The sequence below is a fragment of the Buteo buteo genome, chromosome 10, assembly GCF_964188355.1.
Source record: "Buteo buteo chromosome 10, bButBut1.hap1.1, whole genome shotgun sequence".
NCBI classification, from domain to species: Eukaryota; Metazoa; Chordata; class Aves; order Accipitriformes; family Accipitridae; genus Buteo; species Buteo buteo.
In genome coordinates this window covers 27737979-27753284 of record NC_134180.1, presented here as the reverse complement: position 1 = coordinate 27753284, position 15306 = coordinate 27737979, and the positions used below count along the sequence as shown (strand labels likewise).

At 35.0% G+C, this 15306-nt stretch overlaps 1 protein-coding gene across 1 annotated transcript in view; it reads right to left on the bottom strand.

Annotated features, from left to right (window-relative positions):
* SELENOF (selenoprotein F) overlaps positions 1-15306 on the bottom strand; it is a 37545-nt gene that overhangs the window by 11145 nt on the left and 11094 nt on the right. Inside the window, exons 3-4 of the mRNA XM_075039081.1 lie at positions 10273-10336; positions 1248-1297 (exon numbers count right to left, since the gene is read on the bottom strand). Of these exons, the coding sequence (XP_074895182.1) occupies positions 1248-1297; positions 10273-10336 (114 nt within the window). The remainder of the gene's footprint in view (positions 1-1247; positions 1298-10272; positions 10337-15306) is intronic.

The window sequence follows — 15306 nt, the reverse complement described above, 5'->3', positions numbered from 1 at the left end:
TCTCCTAGGCTTTGCTGGTAACATAATACTTTAATGCTTCTGAAGACTCACTAAGTCACAAAATATGTAATGCAAATAAAAGCTTTTAACAGTATTAGAAGGCTCTAACCATTTAAGTTTATGGAAAGATTTCCCCAGGAGTATTTTACTTTACCCTACTGAGCTAACCTAGTTGGTTTTACTTAATGAAGCTAGTGGCATCTCTAATCCGTTTTCCAAAAGTCTTGTAAAATAAATACAGATCCATTTGCACTAAATTTTTTCTGGTAGTGCTTTATACCAATTGTAGTCTAGACTGCTTTGATGTTCAATACAGCTACAAAGTTTAAAATAAAAATGAAACAGTTAGACACGCAGAAGAAGAGAAAGCTTTTGAAAGAAATTGGAGGACAGAGACATGAATGCATGAGACAGAGAGAGGAAATCTGTTTTAGATGGATTCTGCTGCTGAGAGGACAAATCACTTATTGCAGCCATGCATAGCTATGAAGTGATTCCAGATGGTGCCATTTGGTGAATAGGGATGGAAGCACAAGATGCGAGAATCAAGATGTGTATCTGTGAAGTATGCTGGAAGTTCACACAGGATTTTAAGAGGAAGGTGAAGTCTTACACTAGATCTTGAAACCAAAGAACTGTTTGTGCTCAAGGCACTGCAGCTTATGCAGCTTTGCATATATGCAAGTCATAAGAAAGACCATTCAGTATATACATTTCTATAAAGCTGGATGTTTGAAGTCTATAAAGAAAAACAGAATCACAGAACACAGCAAGGAAAGTCTGAGAGGGAGGAGAAAAATGTAAGAATCACTGAATGTATGGAAATAGCAGCTCCATCAGAAAATGAGGAGAGAATAGAACACGAAAAAAGGAAACTATGGCAGAGTAAGCTTCAGTAAATCCAAGATATCCACAGAGTAAGGACAGAATGCAAGCATTCCTCTCATTCTTTTGCCATCTGCTAGTACTTATGGGTTCCAGTATTTTTTTTTCTTGGATTAAAAACAAAGAAACAACAAAAAACCCCCAAACAACCACAAAGACTTGGTACCAAACAGTTACTGAGCAATAAACCAATTAAAATTAGCAGCAGGAACTTGTAAAGATTTATACTGGCAATGCAAATATATGTCCTCTGCTAAAGGATTACTTGGTCAGCAAATAAAGAACAATCCACAGAAGGACTGTTTCCACCAAGCTTAATTCTTCCTAACGTCCCAAATAAAAAAAGTTAGGTTACTACTCACCTTGATTTGCAGTCCCCTGAAGAGTTTTGGCTTATCACTCCTGACAAAAGCTATGGTTTGGAGAAAAGAAAGATAGATAATCAAACTCTTCTCCACTTGCATAAAGTATATTTACAAGCACGCTAGTTTTCCCTGGATTATTTCTTTTGGAATGATGCTTTAGAAGATATTCTAATGTAAAATTCTTAAAATACAAAAATTAGTAATACTAAACCTATTATGCCTAAGAACACTCTATTTTTGCTAGTATTCCCAACAAGCTTCGTATCTGCTTGGATTTTCCTCAAACACTAGTGCAACTGTCTAAATCAGTTTATCAGCATGTACAACTGACAGTCTTCAGCAGACTGGCCCATATGCTGCTGCGATATGCAAATGTGAGGAAAAGCATTAGAGCAATCAAAATCTGGCTGAAGATAAGCTTTGTGAGGGAGGCTAACTATGACATCCCATCAGCACGCTCCACAAAAGCTGCAGCAGTGCAGGTGAAAGGGCACAGAGGAAACTGTGGGTAGAGGTGTTATTCTTGCAAACAAGATGGACAACCTTGTCTTGCAGAGATCTCTGAGATTACATGTTGAAAAACAGCATGAAAACAAGAGCTGAAAACAAGAAGAGAGGCTGGTATCTCCTCTTCTCTTGACACTCCTAAAGGCAATCAGCTTTAAGATGGACCCTATGGCCTGTCATGTAGCTACATGGAGAGAAGTTCAGGTCTGAGGTCTGCTGATGATGAACAATTCTTCACTTGAAGTGCTAGTCAGCAAACAGTAAGCATTAACTGCAGCACAGTCCCTGTATCCCTACAGCACAACCCAGGCCTTGTGTTAACATTGAAAAGATGATATGAATTATTGCAGAACAAAGTGTGAGCATAATCCCCTACTTCCAAACACTTTAGCCTAATGAATGTTTGAGTTCTAGAAGTATTTAAAATTTATTTAGAAAATGCCATAGTCTTCATTCCTCCTTTTTACATTCAGGTTACATTCAAGGCTGAATTTAGTATCTGTACTGACATCAAGTGGATTCAGGACACTCCTGTAGTATGTCAGTAGCATCTCCCCAAGGATGAACCCTGTCAGTACGGATTGGCTCTTACAAAGGTCCTAGCTGCATGTTAAAGCTGCTTTTTCAAGGTTAGACAACAATGAACCTCTCACAAATTGCAGTGCATCCAGCTGCTGCATGGAGATGAGTGCAACCTCAGGACTAATTTTTCATGCTGCCTCACAAAATGTAGTGCTTTCCTCAGGAACTGTAGAGATGTCCTCTGGCATCTTTATACCTATCTTTATATTACTGTAGACAGTTACCTTAACACTTTCTCAGTATGTATATACAGAGTGACATTTATTTTCTTCCATCTTCCACTGTGCTCCCAGTACAGATCAAAATCATATACTCTGCCTGCTGCACCAACCACTACACAGCAGAAGCAAGTTAAAAAAATACCAATGGCCCCATGAGCTGCCAGATATACTAGACCCCTGAAGAAGAAAATAAGGCTTGTTTTCATTCTTTCTATAGAAGTATACACTAATGTCATATTGTAAGCTGTACTTATATAACAATTTCAAATAGCACTAAATAACCAGTACTTGCTCACATACTGCACTTCAATTCTGATTTAAACTCAAAGACGTAATTTTCAACTTCAGTGTTTCCATTTGCTTGTGACCGGCTAGTTGTCTTGGCTGTCATCAACAGGAACATGCAAAAAAGTGTCAAAGGTATTTCTTATTCTTTGTTAAGTCCACAGCACATTGAACTACTTTATGAGGAATTTTTCCACATTTTTTTCAATTTAAATCTAAAGCTGAAATCAGTCTCTAGGGCTTTATATGAAAAGGAGGTTGTAAGAAGCAGTCAGTGCAGTGGGTAACTTTAATTGCAAAACTTAAAGAAAAATGGTAAGAGAGCATAGTAAAATGGATAAAGTTTCAGAAGCAAATCCAAACTGTGGAACTCAACTTGTATTAAAGAACAGCCTTTGGGGGTTAACTCAGGTTACAGCACTTTAAGCTTCTAACAGGTGTAAGGATTTGTTACTTGAGTGACAGATAAAAGCCCATTTGGACATGAGTGGCTGTTCTCTGGCTGCAGTGTTGGACTGAACAAGCTCGCAAAAAATGGGAACAGAATTAGGTGGAAGAAGAAAGTATTCTATAGGCAGTATTACATTTTGTCACTTTAAAAGTAGCTATTACACACTTGTATCAATGTCACATGTCTAAATCTTCTGAAAGCTGAAGCACTACAGAACATTTCTGCTGAAATTTTAGACAGCTGGAACAAAATTGGTTTCTGTTAATGGCCTATTTATTTCTAATGCTGATCATAGTGCCTTTCTGCATTAGTCACTTGAATTTGCAATGCAACAGAGAAAAAACACTCACTGTACAAATAATTTGTATATTTTCAATTTTGGAAGCTAAAGTGAGAAACTAATATACTGACATGCATTAAAAATACATATTATCCCATCAAACACTTTTTTCTTTCCACAGAATCATGCCTTAAGTGAATAAACAGCCTTTGAATGGAATTAATGGGGTTAGGAAGTCAGATGCAGCTACAGTGCACATTTTGGGACACGCTTATCATGTGATGTGGTGCACATGCTCCACCTTCAGCACTGCTCCAACAGTTTCCCGTCTACACCCTGACATCAACATTGTTGCTTGCTATGATCCTATGTCTGAAGGCTACTTGCACATCTTTAAATAATGGTGTAAATTTGATGTTTAATACTAAAATTCTAGCTATCTCCCCATTTTCCTCTCCCTGTGGCAGCTTTAGAAATTACACACTGCAGAGAAACAAGCATTTATATAGTCCATTCATGGGTGAGTGGGGAAGGCATTTTCCACTTTGACTTCCATAAGATGAACTCTGAGCTTGGTGCCATGACACTACGTTCCAGTGAATTAAACACCAGACTAGAAGTCAGAGCTGTTCTACTGCCAGCTTTGCAACTGACCTTTCACATGATGTTAAGAAAATCACTTCACCTTATGCTCTTATAAAACATGTGCAATACCAAAGCATATGCCTTCTGTTTGAAGGCAATCCTGAGGTGAGCCTACAGAGCAGGCTTGATTGCCACACAATTAACTACAACTAAAAGGTCAGAGAAAAGGATCAGGTCCATATGGGCATTTTAAAGCCTGCTCAGCACAAAACTGTTTTGCAAAGAGAGGTAATACTGAATGGTACTTTCAAAGACCTAAGAGCAGCCTCTGCCTACAAACACAGTAGAACAGAGAAACTCACTGCTATCATTATAATGTCACTTTGTTTGATATGTAACACCTCTTTGTTTTGAGAAAGTGTGAAAACTAGTCTGTTGGAATTAAAGCCTATAGTCCGAAGTTGAGATTACTAAGGAATCTAAGAATCACTCAGGCCTAAATGGCAAGTCTATGTATATGCATGCACGTACCTGTGCTATTCTCTCTGAGGTACAGTAGGATGGACCATAAGAAAACTTCCTGACCCAAAATGGACATGATGCCACATCTCTCCATGCAGAGTTGCAGATCTATATGCTAGGCATAACTTCTTTGTAAACAGATTTGACTACCTACTGTTATATATTAAGGGCATGATCCAGACTACCAAGGATATCTACATTCAGAAATATTCACATTATTTAGACTCCTGCTTTAGGAGCAAAGATCTCCTGCTTCATCTGTAACTGAAAAGATACAAAATGACATTGAGAAAAAATTAAGCTAACCTCTTAATACTTGAATGAGAGCCAATATACAATGGCAATAAAATATCGCACTAGTTTTCAAACAACTATGCACACAGACAAGCATTTTTAACCTTGTCTCCACACGCATCAGAAGGCTTATAATGGCCTCAAATCAGAAAGGCCTGCAGGAGATTAAAAAAAACCCCTTACTGTCTCTATTATATCAGTTTGAGATTTTAATGGCAGAAAACCACAAGTCAGAACCAGTCAAATCTTCAGCATAAGGTCAACAATAAATTTTTACTGTACAATTTTTTCCTCCTGGTAAGCTACAGTATATCTTCTAGCAAGAATCTAATGTGATTAAGTATCTGCCAGTAACGGAAACGTCCACTTGTTCAAACTTCTAATACTTTTGTTATTTAAAAAGCTGTGCTTTTAGTTTAGATTCATTCCATTGTTTACTGTTGGACTACTTATAAGGACTATGTATGCTCATGGGGATTAATCTAACTTTTTGAAGTGGATATACCCTTCTCAGTTTATGGTATTTTTCTAGTAAACAGAACCCTTTAGCTTCTTCTAAACTTTCGATGCTATGTACAGATACACAGATTCATATTACAGGTAAGTCTAATTAAAAATGCTGATTATGCACTGAAAAGCAGCAGCATACTTTTTTGATGAAGGTGACTATCCCTCCTGTCCCTCAGCGTCACACCAAAAAAAGCCCATTATGTGATCAGGGCAAAGAATGTTAGTGCTCTGAGAGCACCATCAGAAAGGAATGCTTCCATCATCATTCATAAGTAAGGAGGAATGTTTCAAAATTAGTATAAAGGATGATCTATTTTTAGAGAAATATTTAAAGTCTTCTTGTGATGCATTTAAATGTTTCACACATTGAATTAGCAATAGGAAGCACGTGAGTTATTACTATCTTTGAAAAGACATTTTATCAAACAGTAGCATAGTACTTTGTGCAACTCAATGCAGCATATACAACTGCTTTTTAAAACTCAAAAGAAAGACTAAATGTATACAAAATGTGTTATAGGAAATAACTGAAGTGATCTATTACTAATACAAGAGAATGATTAAAGTACATCTAAGATTATCTATAAATAGTTGTTCTGAGTTAATTTCAATAAACAGAAAGCAAATGTAATATTACTTAGCATAAACCAATGAAAACAAGCAGTTTGAAAGTAAAAATAAATTTTACTAGAAACACAAGTGTGTGCAGAATGTCACAGATTTGTACATAAAAAAGGCAAAAAGGACTTAACCATACCACAGACTTGACCATTTTGTACCTGAAATGAACTTGAATAAAACAACGGTTTTATTGAGGCATTGCTAATTATCAAGTGTTAAACCCATGGAAAAGAAAAACAACCAAAACAAAAGGAAGAGTAGATATTTTATGAAGACAGGAAAATGCAACATTTAATTTCATCACAAATATCTAAGCATTGCTAAGACAACTGGCAATATTTGTTAAAAAAGTGAATGTGTAAATCACTGGGAATACAGGCAAACCAAAAGCATTCATTTCTTTCCTCAGGCTCTTTCATAATTTGTTTTGGGGACAAATACATGCTCTGCAGTTTTGAAGATCGCATGAGCCTGCTTCAAAAGATACCATGAGAACCAAGAAAAAGATGGAACTACAGCAGATGTCAAGCACTCATTTACATTTTAATGGCTATAGCTCTTTACCTTTTAGGGACCACAGTTTGAGATAAGAATTTGAATTTAAGAATTTATATGGAACATCAATAACTACTATTTGTAGTCTAATAATCAAGTTACAGTGCAGCTGTTCATGATTTTATACAAAACACCACACGCTTTCAAAAGCGAATCCAAGACAGAGCTCTGATCAAGCCTGAAGAAACTTCACATTAAAAACCCCAAAGACAGAGTGCTTTGTAGAAGCAGTAGGGCAAGAGACATTTCTAAATCTGAAGACAAGTGTTGTTTTAGTTTGTGTATCATCTATTTACAAAAGATGATAAAACAATGCGTGTCTCCCACTACAATATCCTACATTCTTAGCAAGAGTTTTACTAACATTTCTACCAATGCAAGATTTCAGGTTAATATAACTTTCTAACTTTCACCAGTATTCGAGAATTGCAGATGAAAATAAAAAGGAAGTCATCTTACCTAAAAATACAAATCCATAACAAATTACATTTTAGTAGCTAAAAGAATCCCCCTCACACTTGCAGAACTTGGGCAATATAATAGAGTGCTTACTGACTCTGAAGTCAGAGGATCTAATGCTGTTGCATACTGAATAAGTTCAAGGATTAAGGACCTTGTTTCTTTAACAGATTTGCCGGGACCACATCCATTTCTTAAGCTAACAGAGTCACACAGGGAAAGCTGAGAGTTATTCTACTGATGAACAGAAAGAATGCAGAGAAATAAGAAATGTTAAATGAAAAAAACCAGCCTAAATCAGTTTTTGTTAAACAAGCTGGAAAGAACGTAGGAATCTAGACAGTGTTATCTCCTATCTCATCATGAGCAGAACACAGCTGCCACTGAAAAGTCAACTTAAAGCAAATATGCTAGATTAATCACTGACTCAGCTAATTTATTATTCTATTTCAGAGCCTTAGTTTTATGAATGTCAGGCAAAACCTGTCATATTTTCTCTGTTACCTGGTACAATAAGATATTGCTTCATCTATGAATCTTGTCATTTATGTTTTCAATGTTCTACTTCGATGGAGTGCTTTTAAATGATAAATATTTAAGAACAATTTTATACAGAATGATTTCAACATACATGTAATACAGGAATCAATTTTACAGTACAGCATTCATAATAGAGCAATTTATTTTTAAGGGAAACTTAGCAGGAAAAATATTTCAGTACTGAACATAAAGAGACTTACAGAAATCTGGTCTGTTACCTGACTTACCACAAGAAGCTGTATTTGAAAAATGTAATAGACATCCTTGGGCATATTCACAAAAGCATTTAGTAGTTTGTTATGATATTACCAAGAATAACATTCAGTTTAAGATTGAGATAATCTTGCTGAGGACTAGATTTTTTTCATCACTTGTCACTTCTTTGCTTTCCTAGTACCTACAAATATATTCCATATGTAATGATTCTCACATTTCAGGCACACAGGTATATTCAGCAGCTATTTGTAGCTAAAAATTATATAACCAGTAATTTTGATAGAAATTTTGATACAGAAGGACCATAGAATATTGCCTTTAGTAACCATGAGCAGTGCACAGGATTTTCCAACTGTGTAACTTTCTTACTGTGTAACTTTTACAAACCTTCATTAATTCAATAGATCTTAATCCTTAACTATTTTAAGATGTGAATCTCATTATAAAAAACCACTGTTCATCCTTTGGCCAAATAAAATATAATCCAGAAGTAGTCCATGACAAATCAAGTCTATGGGAGTAAGCCAAGTGACAAAACAATTTAGACAGGTACTTAAAGGTGAAGACTTCACGGTCAGATACAGAAGTAACTAATCCATGTAATTCTAATACATACACAGTCCTGCAATTAGTAGTGCCATTTTGTGTACATTCTGCAAAAAAATACCCCAACAAAATCCTAGCAGATGCTATGGGAAAGGAATCGGAGTTATTTGCAATAAGACATTTGTCAATGACAGGGTACACAGTTCAATGAAGCCTACAAAGACAATGCTTCAAACACAGCAACATGACCTTCAGGCAACCTAACTTCCATAGCAAACATCCAAGTAAAAAGTTGAAATAAAAACACTTCTTGAATTTTAATGTCTTAAGATGGAGACATTAAATACTGTTTCTGGTAGAAGTTAAAACCAAAGGGAAAATCTAAGTAAAAGTACTCTGAGATTAATACTAATGTGAGGACAAATACCAGCTGCAAGAATATATTCTACTGGTTTTTAAAATTTCTTAATATGCTCTTAAAATTTATCCCATTTTCCAACCTGTTCTAATACCTTAGCAGTAAATTTGGTCAAGATAAATTTAGATTGGGTAACTGCAGAAATTGGTGATGAAAAGGCAAGAGATCCTTTTTTGAATTCTTACTGTAGCAAAGAAGAACTGGTAGTCAAAACAGAGAACCTACTGAAAAACCACTGAAATTCATTCAGTCACTTTTAAAAGCAACCTATTTGATTAATGTAATGTAAATCTTTGAGCAGGTTTGGATAACCAAGGATTGAAAGAAAAAAAAAATTAATATTTTCAGGTTTTTCTTTCTGTACTGTAAGCTTTTGGAACATATTTCATAGTGTGCACACAGTAGAAATGGAGGACCATTCCCATTTAGGACCTACACATGAAGATAACCGAGGACATAATGCAGGGCTGAAGTCAGGCTAACAGGTTGACCTTTTCTTTCAAACCTATAGCTCAAAAGAGCACTTAACTGTTACAAATTCACAACCATAAAGAAGCTGAGTGAATGCTCAACAACAGTTGGGAATGTTTTCATGTTTGCTAAATTTGAATGGTCATGGAGATAGTATGGACTCCTGTGCTAACACAGTTAATCTCCTCACACCCCTGAAGTAGGACAAGTAATTTAAACAATTCTTGTTTTGGCATTTTAAACAGTGGAAAAGAGAAAATAGCTTTGCTCTGGTCTTGCAGTCAATTAACTGAACTGTGTGTGGGTAGAGGTGGCAGGAGAGGGTCTAAAGCAGCGTAACTTATGTTAATTGTAACCTGGTTTAAAATCCTTTTTTTTAACTTGTTTGTCAGTCAGCCTTCAAACAGGGAGGTATTAATACTGGCCATAGTAGATGGAGACATGATGTTTGTGCAATTTTATGTCTAAAGCTAAATTAGTCTTTCTTCTCTGTGTCCAAAGTACAGTATTAGGGTCTTCATTATCGGGGGGGGGGGGGGGGGGGGGGGGGGATGGGGATCAAAGTACTGCTATCACCTAAGGTCTTCCCCCATTTATAACAAAATTCCAGTTTGAAATTTCTCACAGATGTTTTTCCTGCAGCTTCCTCCCACCACACACTGATGGTACTGACTTTCCTTTTACACTATTGTGTTGCATTCCCTTTACTTGACTGTCATTATCCACTGACAAAACAATTATACTGGAGGATCTGTGAAAAGAAAGTAGTTCCATTAAGCGCACAATACAATTTCATCTATCAGTTATTGGAGACCAGTTCCATGAGTCTCAGGTCAATGCAACTTTCCTGATATAATATATGAAATTTATGACTACTTGTAGTAGTACTTAAAAGCACATTTTGTCATTCAGCTGTGACAGTACTTCGTATTTTAAAGAACAGTAGTGGCTTTACTTACCCTGGACTTGAGGGAACCTTCCCAATTTTCATCCGCATACTTCTAGGACAGCTCCTGCATAAAGCTGTAATAATAAACATAAGCGGTTAATGACAAAAAAATTTAAATTACTAGTTTAATTATGGTGTGTTATCTGTTGAACTATTTTGCTTTGAGGAGACAAGACACTATTATGTTGATAGTTAACTACAGACAAATAAGAGCCTAAATAGATCCACAATTCCAGACCTGCCTGATTTATGCAACAACTGACTATTCACTCAAGATACATGATAATTTTCATTCATTGTATTAAAAATAGCAAAACAGGAAAAAGAAGATCATTTGAGATATACTGTTGCTGGAAGCAAAGATTCATTTAAAAAAAAAATTGCAGTGGGACATGTTACAATGACAATTATGGACTAGTAACAGGAAAACTTTATTTCTTCCTTCCCAGAGATGCTAAGAAAGTCTCATTAAGTGAAATTTTGGTTTCCATTTTAAACCTAACGTGGACAGTGAAATACTGTTTATAATAAAGATAACGCAGTGACTTTAGACTTCTCATTTGGGCTAACTATTAGTAGTTTATTGTAGTTAAATGTGATTGCAGAAAGAAGACAGCACATTAATAGGCCTTAACTGAAGTAATATATACAGGTTGGGCTAGCTTTGATGCTTGCACTTAGATGTCAGTCAATTCCATCAGCTATGCAAGATACTCAGATTCGATGTTCTTAAAGTATAAGTTCATTTCAATTTAACATAGAATCTAAATAAAGAAAACCCCTATTGACCTTGTATACTGTCACATGTTTTTAAACTTTTTTGGGTTTTTTAGCAACATGCAATTGATTCCATAGTTTTCTGAATCTTAAATATAAATTAACAACACATTTTTCTGGCTACTAAAATAGAACTTCATACTGTAAAGTTAGGCGTTTTAATCTTACAAATAGTTGTCAATACTGTATACCAAATCACGTCCTTCTGACTCTGAAACCCCACTGTTTATAGAGAAGCTGACAGAATAGCTTCAGTTAAAAATTCTTAATTCAATACACTACCTACTACAAACAATTAAGACCTCTGCTTTCATTATCTTTTAGACAGTGTTTTCATAACAAAAGTGCAAGTCAGGACATGCAAAAACATAACCTTACTGAAATGAACATGACACTTAACATGAACAGTGAATACATGTAATTAAAAATAAGCTTTCACTAAGAAATTTAATGAGTACTAACACCTCTGAAAAAGGAGTGACAAATCATAAAAGCAAACAAAACACGACATGACAGAAATCTCAAAGACAATTTTATTAACACTTTGTCACCTATCTACGTAGGCATTACGGAACCCAGGAATCCATCTTCATTTCAAAATATGAATCTTCTGAATTCAAGTCCAACTCAATATTTGCCTAAATACTATGAATTAGAACATAAGAAATACTCTAATAATTTGCAGGGAAATTACAACTTCTTTCCTGATATGAACTAATCAGTAATCACTACTTTCACAGGAAACGGAACTAAAAATGTTACACTGCATTATCTGTTCAGAGCAGCATTCAGAAATTGCTTAGCTACACTTATGTTTTCAACTAGACATTAGATTTAAGATAAAAACTAAGATTTGACTGTTAAAACTCAGAAATGCTATGAAACCATACTCAAGAGATCAAAAATACCACATTTTTTAAAGCTTTTTTTACCAAAGGTTTTAATTTAAAAAGGCACAGATAAACAGCTCAGATACTAACTTGCATAATTAAAGTTCCTCTGGACTTAAAACATGAAATAATTACATAGATAGAGCAAACATGGAATAGTGAGATTATAAACTTCACTTACCTTGTCTCTACTCACTATTCTTTAAAAACATTCAACAACAATTATATCAGCAATCCTAGATTTAGATATTAGTTTGCATACTCACTAACACACTGAACATTTATACTGGTTCTCTGATACTGACAGTTACCTGCATTTTTCTATCAAGAAGTTAGTATAAAGAAGTAGACAAAGGAATAAATAGCCTCCTTCTATCTAGTTAACTAATTATTTTATATATGTGTATAAAGAACTAAGCGCACCCAAATTCAGTACAACTGCAAAACGAGCATTTCTCAATTCTCATTACTGCAAGTAATTCTTAGTTTATTTCTTGCTTTCAAACAAGGATTTCTATGGAACACGATCACTGTAGGAATCTAAACTACGTAAGAGATCTTGTAATTACAAACTATTCCCACTTTGTAACTCTTAGCCAGTATCTGATCGAAGTGATGTTTAACAAGGAAAACAGCTCAATCATTGATGTCTGTATTTTGAGCTTGTAACTCTGCTGTAATTGAAGCCCAACTGTGCTGGTACAAAAAAGTTCAGATTCATGCTGGGACAAACAGCTGCTCTCTAGATGGCTAGACAAGAAAAAAAGAAAAATCAATTGGCTTCATTTATAACTCTAAACAAAGGTGTATTTTGTAAGAAACAGGTTTATTTGCATTGCTTGGCCCACAACAAAAGCATACTTGTTAATATCTACTGCTGCTACCATCTCATCATGTCCTGAGCAGATGTCCTCCAAACTTCTTTGTGAAGGCATTTACTATGTATTACTAAGAATGACACATATCACTCAGTGTGGAAGCACACAAACATGATGAGTCAGTTCATTACACAATGCTTAACTCAGAATTTAGTTCATTTTAAAATAATGCTTCACTTGTTTTAGTGCTCATGAAAGTGAGTTTCATACTACAAGCAATGAAATAAAGACTCCCTAAACTATTACTAGTGTCCATTTTAACATCCAAAACAAGTGCTGTTATGATTTCCAGGCTAATTCATGTCTGCATCTATAAAAATAACTTAGCTTTTTTTTTAAAGCATTCCAATAGCATGCTTTCTAAGGCTCGTCTGACAAAAACTGAACTCCTCACTCATCTTTTACAAAGCATCAACTTGAGCTAAATTTCATTCAAAAGCTTTTTCTAAGCACCTGAATGTCTTGTAATAGTTCACACTGATGTAATGAAGATGGCTTTTCACAACTGAGAGGAGGAAGACCACACTATCAGTCACGTCTGCTTTAATGATGAAGGAAAGTGGTAATTGTTAACAGAATAAAGCACCATTTACATAAGAAGAGTGTTAGATAAAAATATGTATTGTAAATATAATTGTTCCATCAATTAAAAGCAAGGAACCTTAACTTAGGTGAAAGAAAACATTTCACCTGTTATTAGGAAGGGAACTGATGTAATTTCTGCAAGACAAAATTCCAGCAGTGCTTCATTTATAAATAGATATGGTATTGTTATCACAATTACTCATGGTGAAAACTCCAAAAGAAAAATTACATTCCTGCTATAAAGCTGCTATATAACTGTTAATGTTTACAACTAAAGAGGAATTGAGATCAAACTGAACTGAAAAAAGTTATACTTCACAGAGATTGCTCCTTGATCATAATAAAACGGTGTTAGATCAAAGATGACAAAAAAAGTTTTGTAAAATACAATAGATTATCCCTAATTTTACTTCTATAGCACATACACTTTGCACATTGGTTTCTTCTAACTACTGACTAAACCTGACCCTGCACAGGTTACAAAGTGTCACTCAAACTGGGTTTGTACAGCTGTTTGCAATCAGCTGAAAAAAAATGAGAGTACCATCATATCTTAAAACACAATGAAACAGGCTGTTAAGATAAAGCCACACAATGGTAAATAGCTATCTTATGGTATCTGGATTCCCTCCGATATCTACATATTTTCCTCTCCTAATATCAAACAGTTTAAAAAATAAAGTTAAGCTCTGGGAACAAGCAGTAAAACACAACTTATGGCTACTACTAAAATTGGAATTTTCACTTGCCTCAGGTACAAGAAAATCTTCCATTAAACATTTACCAACAATTAATCTCTTTCCAATGCAAAGAATTTTTTTTTTTTTTTAATGAAATTCACTGTAATTTTGATTCATATGACTATATAAGCAGATCTGCCAAGGAAACCTCCTCATCTCCTATCAACTCATACTATTGTTTTACTTCAAAGAAAAGTCAGGAAAAATACAGACATTATTATTCTTATTAGCCAAAGTTGCTTGGCATGTGCAAACTGGTATTGTTTTAAAAGAAGGTGCATGATTTCTCTTTTGAAAGGCATGCAAATTAATTTCTAGTGTGTCCCACCCACCCAGGAAGCAAAACAAGTTAATATTTGATATTTGTTCTTCTGAGAAATGAAGTTGCAAAGAAAGAGATTTGGTGCAAGTTTCTTCTGCTCTTTCCTATAACTACCAATTCATTTGTTAGTTTTACTAGAAAACTAGGTTAGTTAAAATAAAGGAATATACACTGAGATATAAACTATAAAGTATTTTCTCTTCTATGGGGGACAGAATGCAGGGTATTTGTATGGACAGTTAGAAGTTTTCAAAATGACTCTAGTCTTCCCCTTCCCTGGAGACAGAAAATGAGCAAGAATCTCTGGGTTAACAGAGAGCAGTCAAAGCCTCACTGCCAGGAACATTATGAATTACTGTTCTGTAATGCAGAAAGTCAATAAAGTCATTGCTACACACACACACATCATTCAGAACTGATGTAATCAGTAAATTTAGCAACAAAGAAACTGCTCCCATTCACAAGTCATTATCCTATGAAGGGAGATGCCTAACTTTAAATAAGAGTTTGGAAACAGAGTCAAACAGCCAAAAACTAGTTATCTGAATTAGTGCTATTCCTGTGATCAGCACTATGTATTACAGGCAAATTCCTCTGAACAAAGCTGAAAGAGAACCTAAGTTCTCATTTATTTGCAAGGAAGGAAATTCCAAATGAATACAAGGGTGAAAAAAAAAGTCACAATGAGGATGTTCAAGGAATGAAATAATTTACTAAGAAAGTTGTAGAATCTGTATCCTTGGAGATCTTCAGAACTCTGAGTTCTGCTTTGAGTAGGAGATTCAATTTTATTCTGTATGTACATAACATAGTTGTGCATTACTATTATAATCTTCAGCATACAGAAAACGT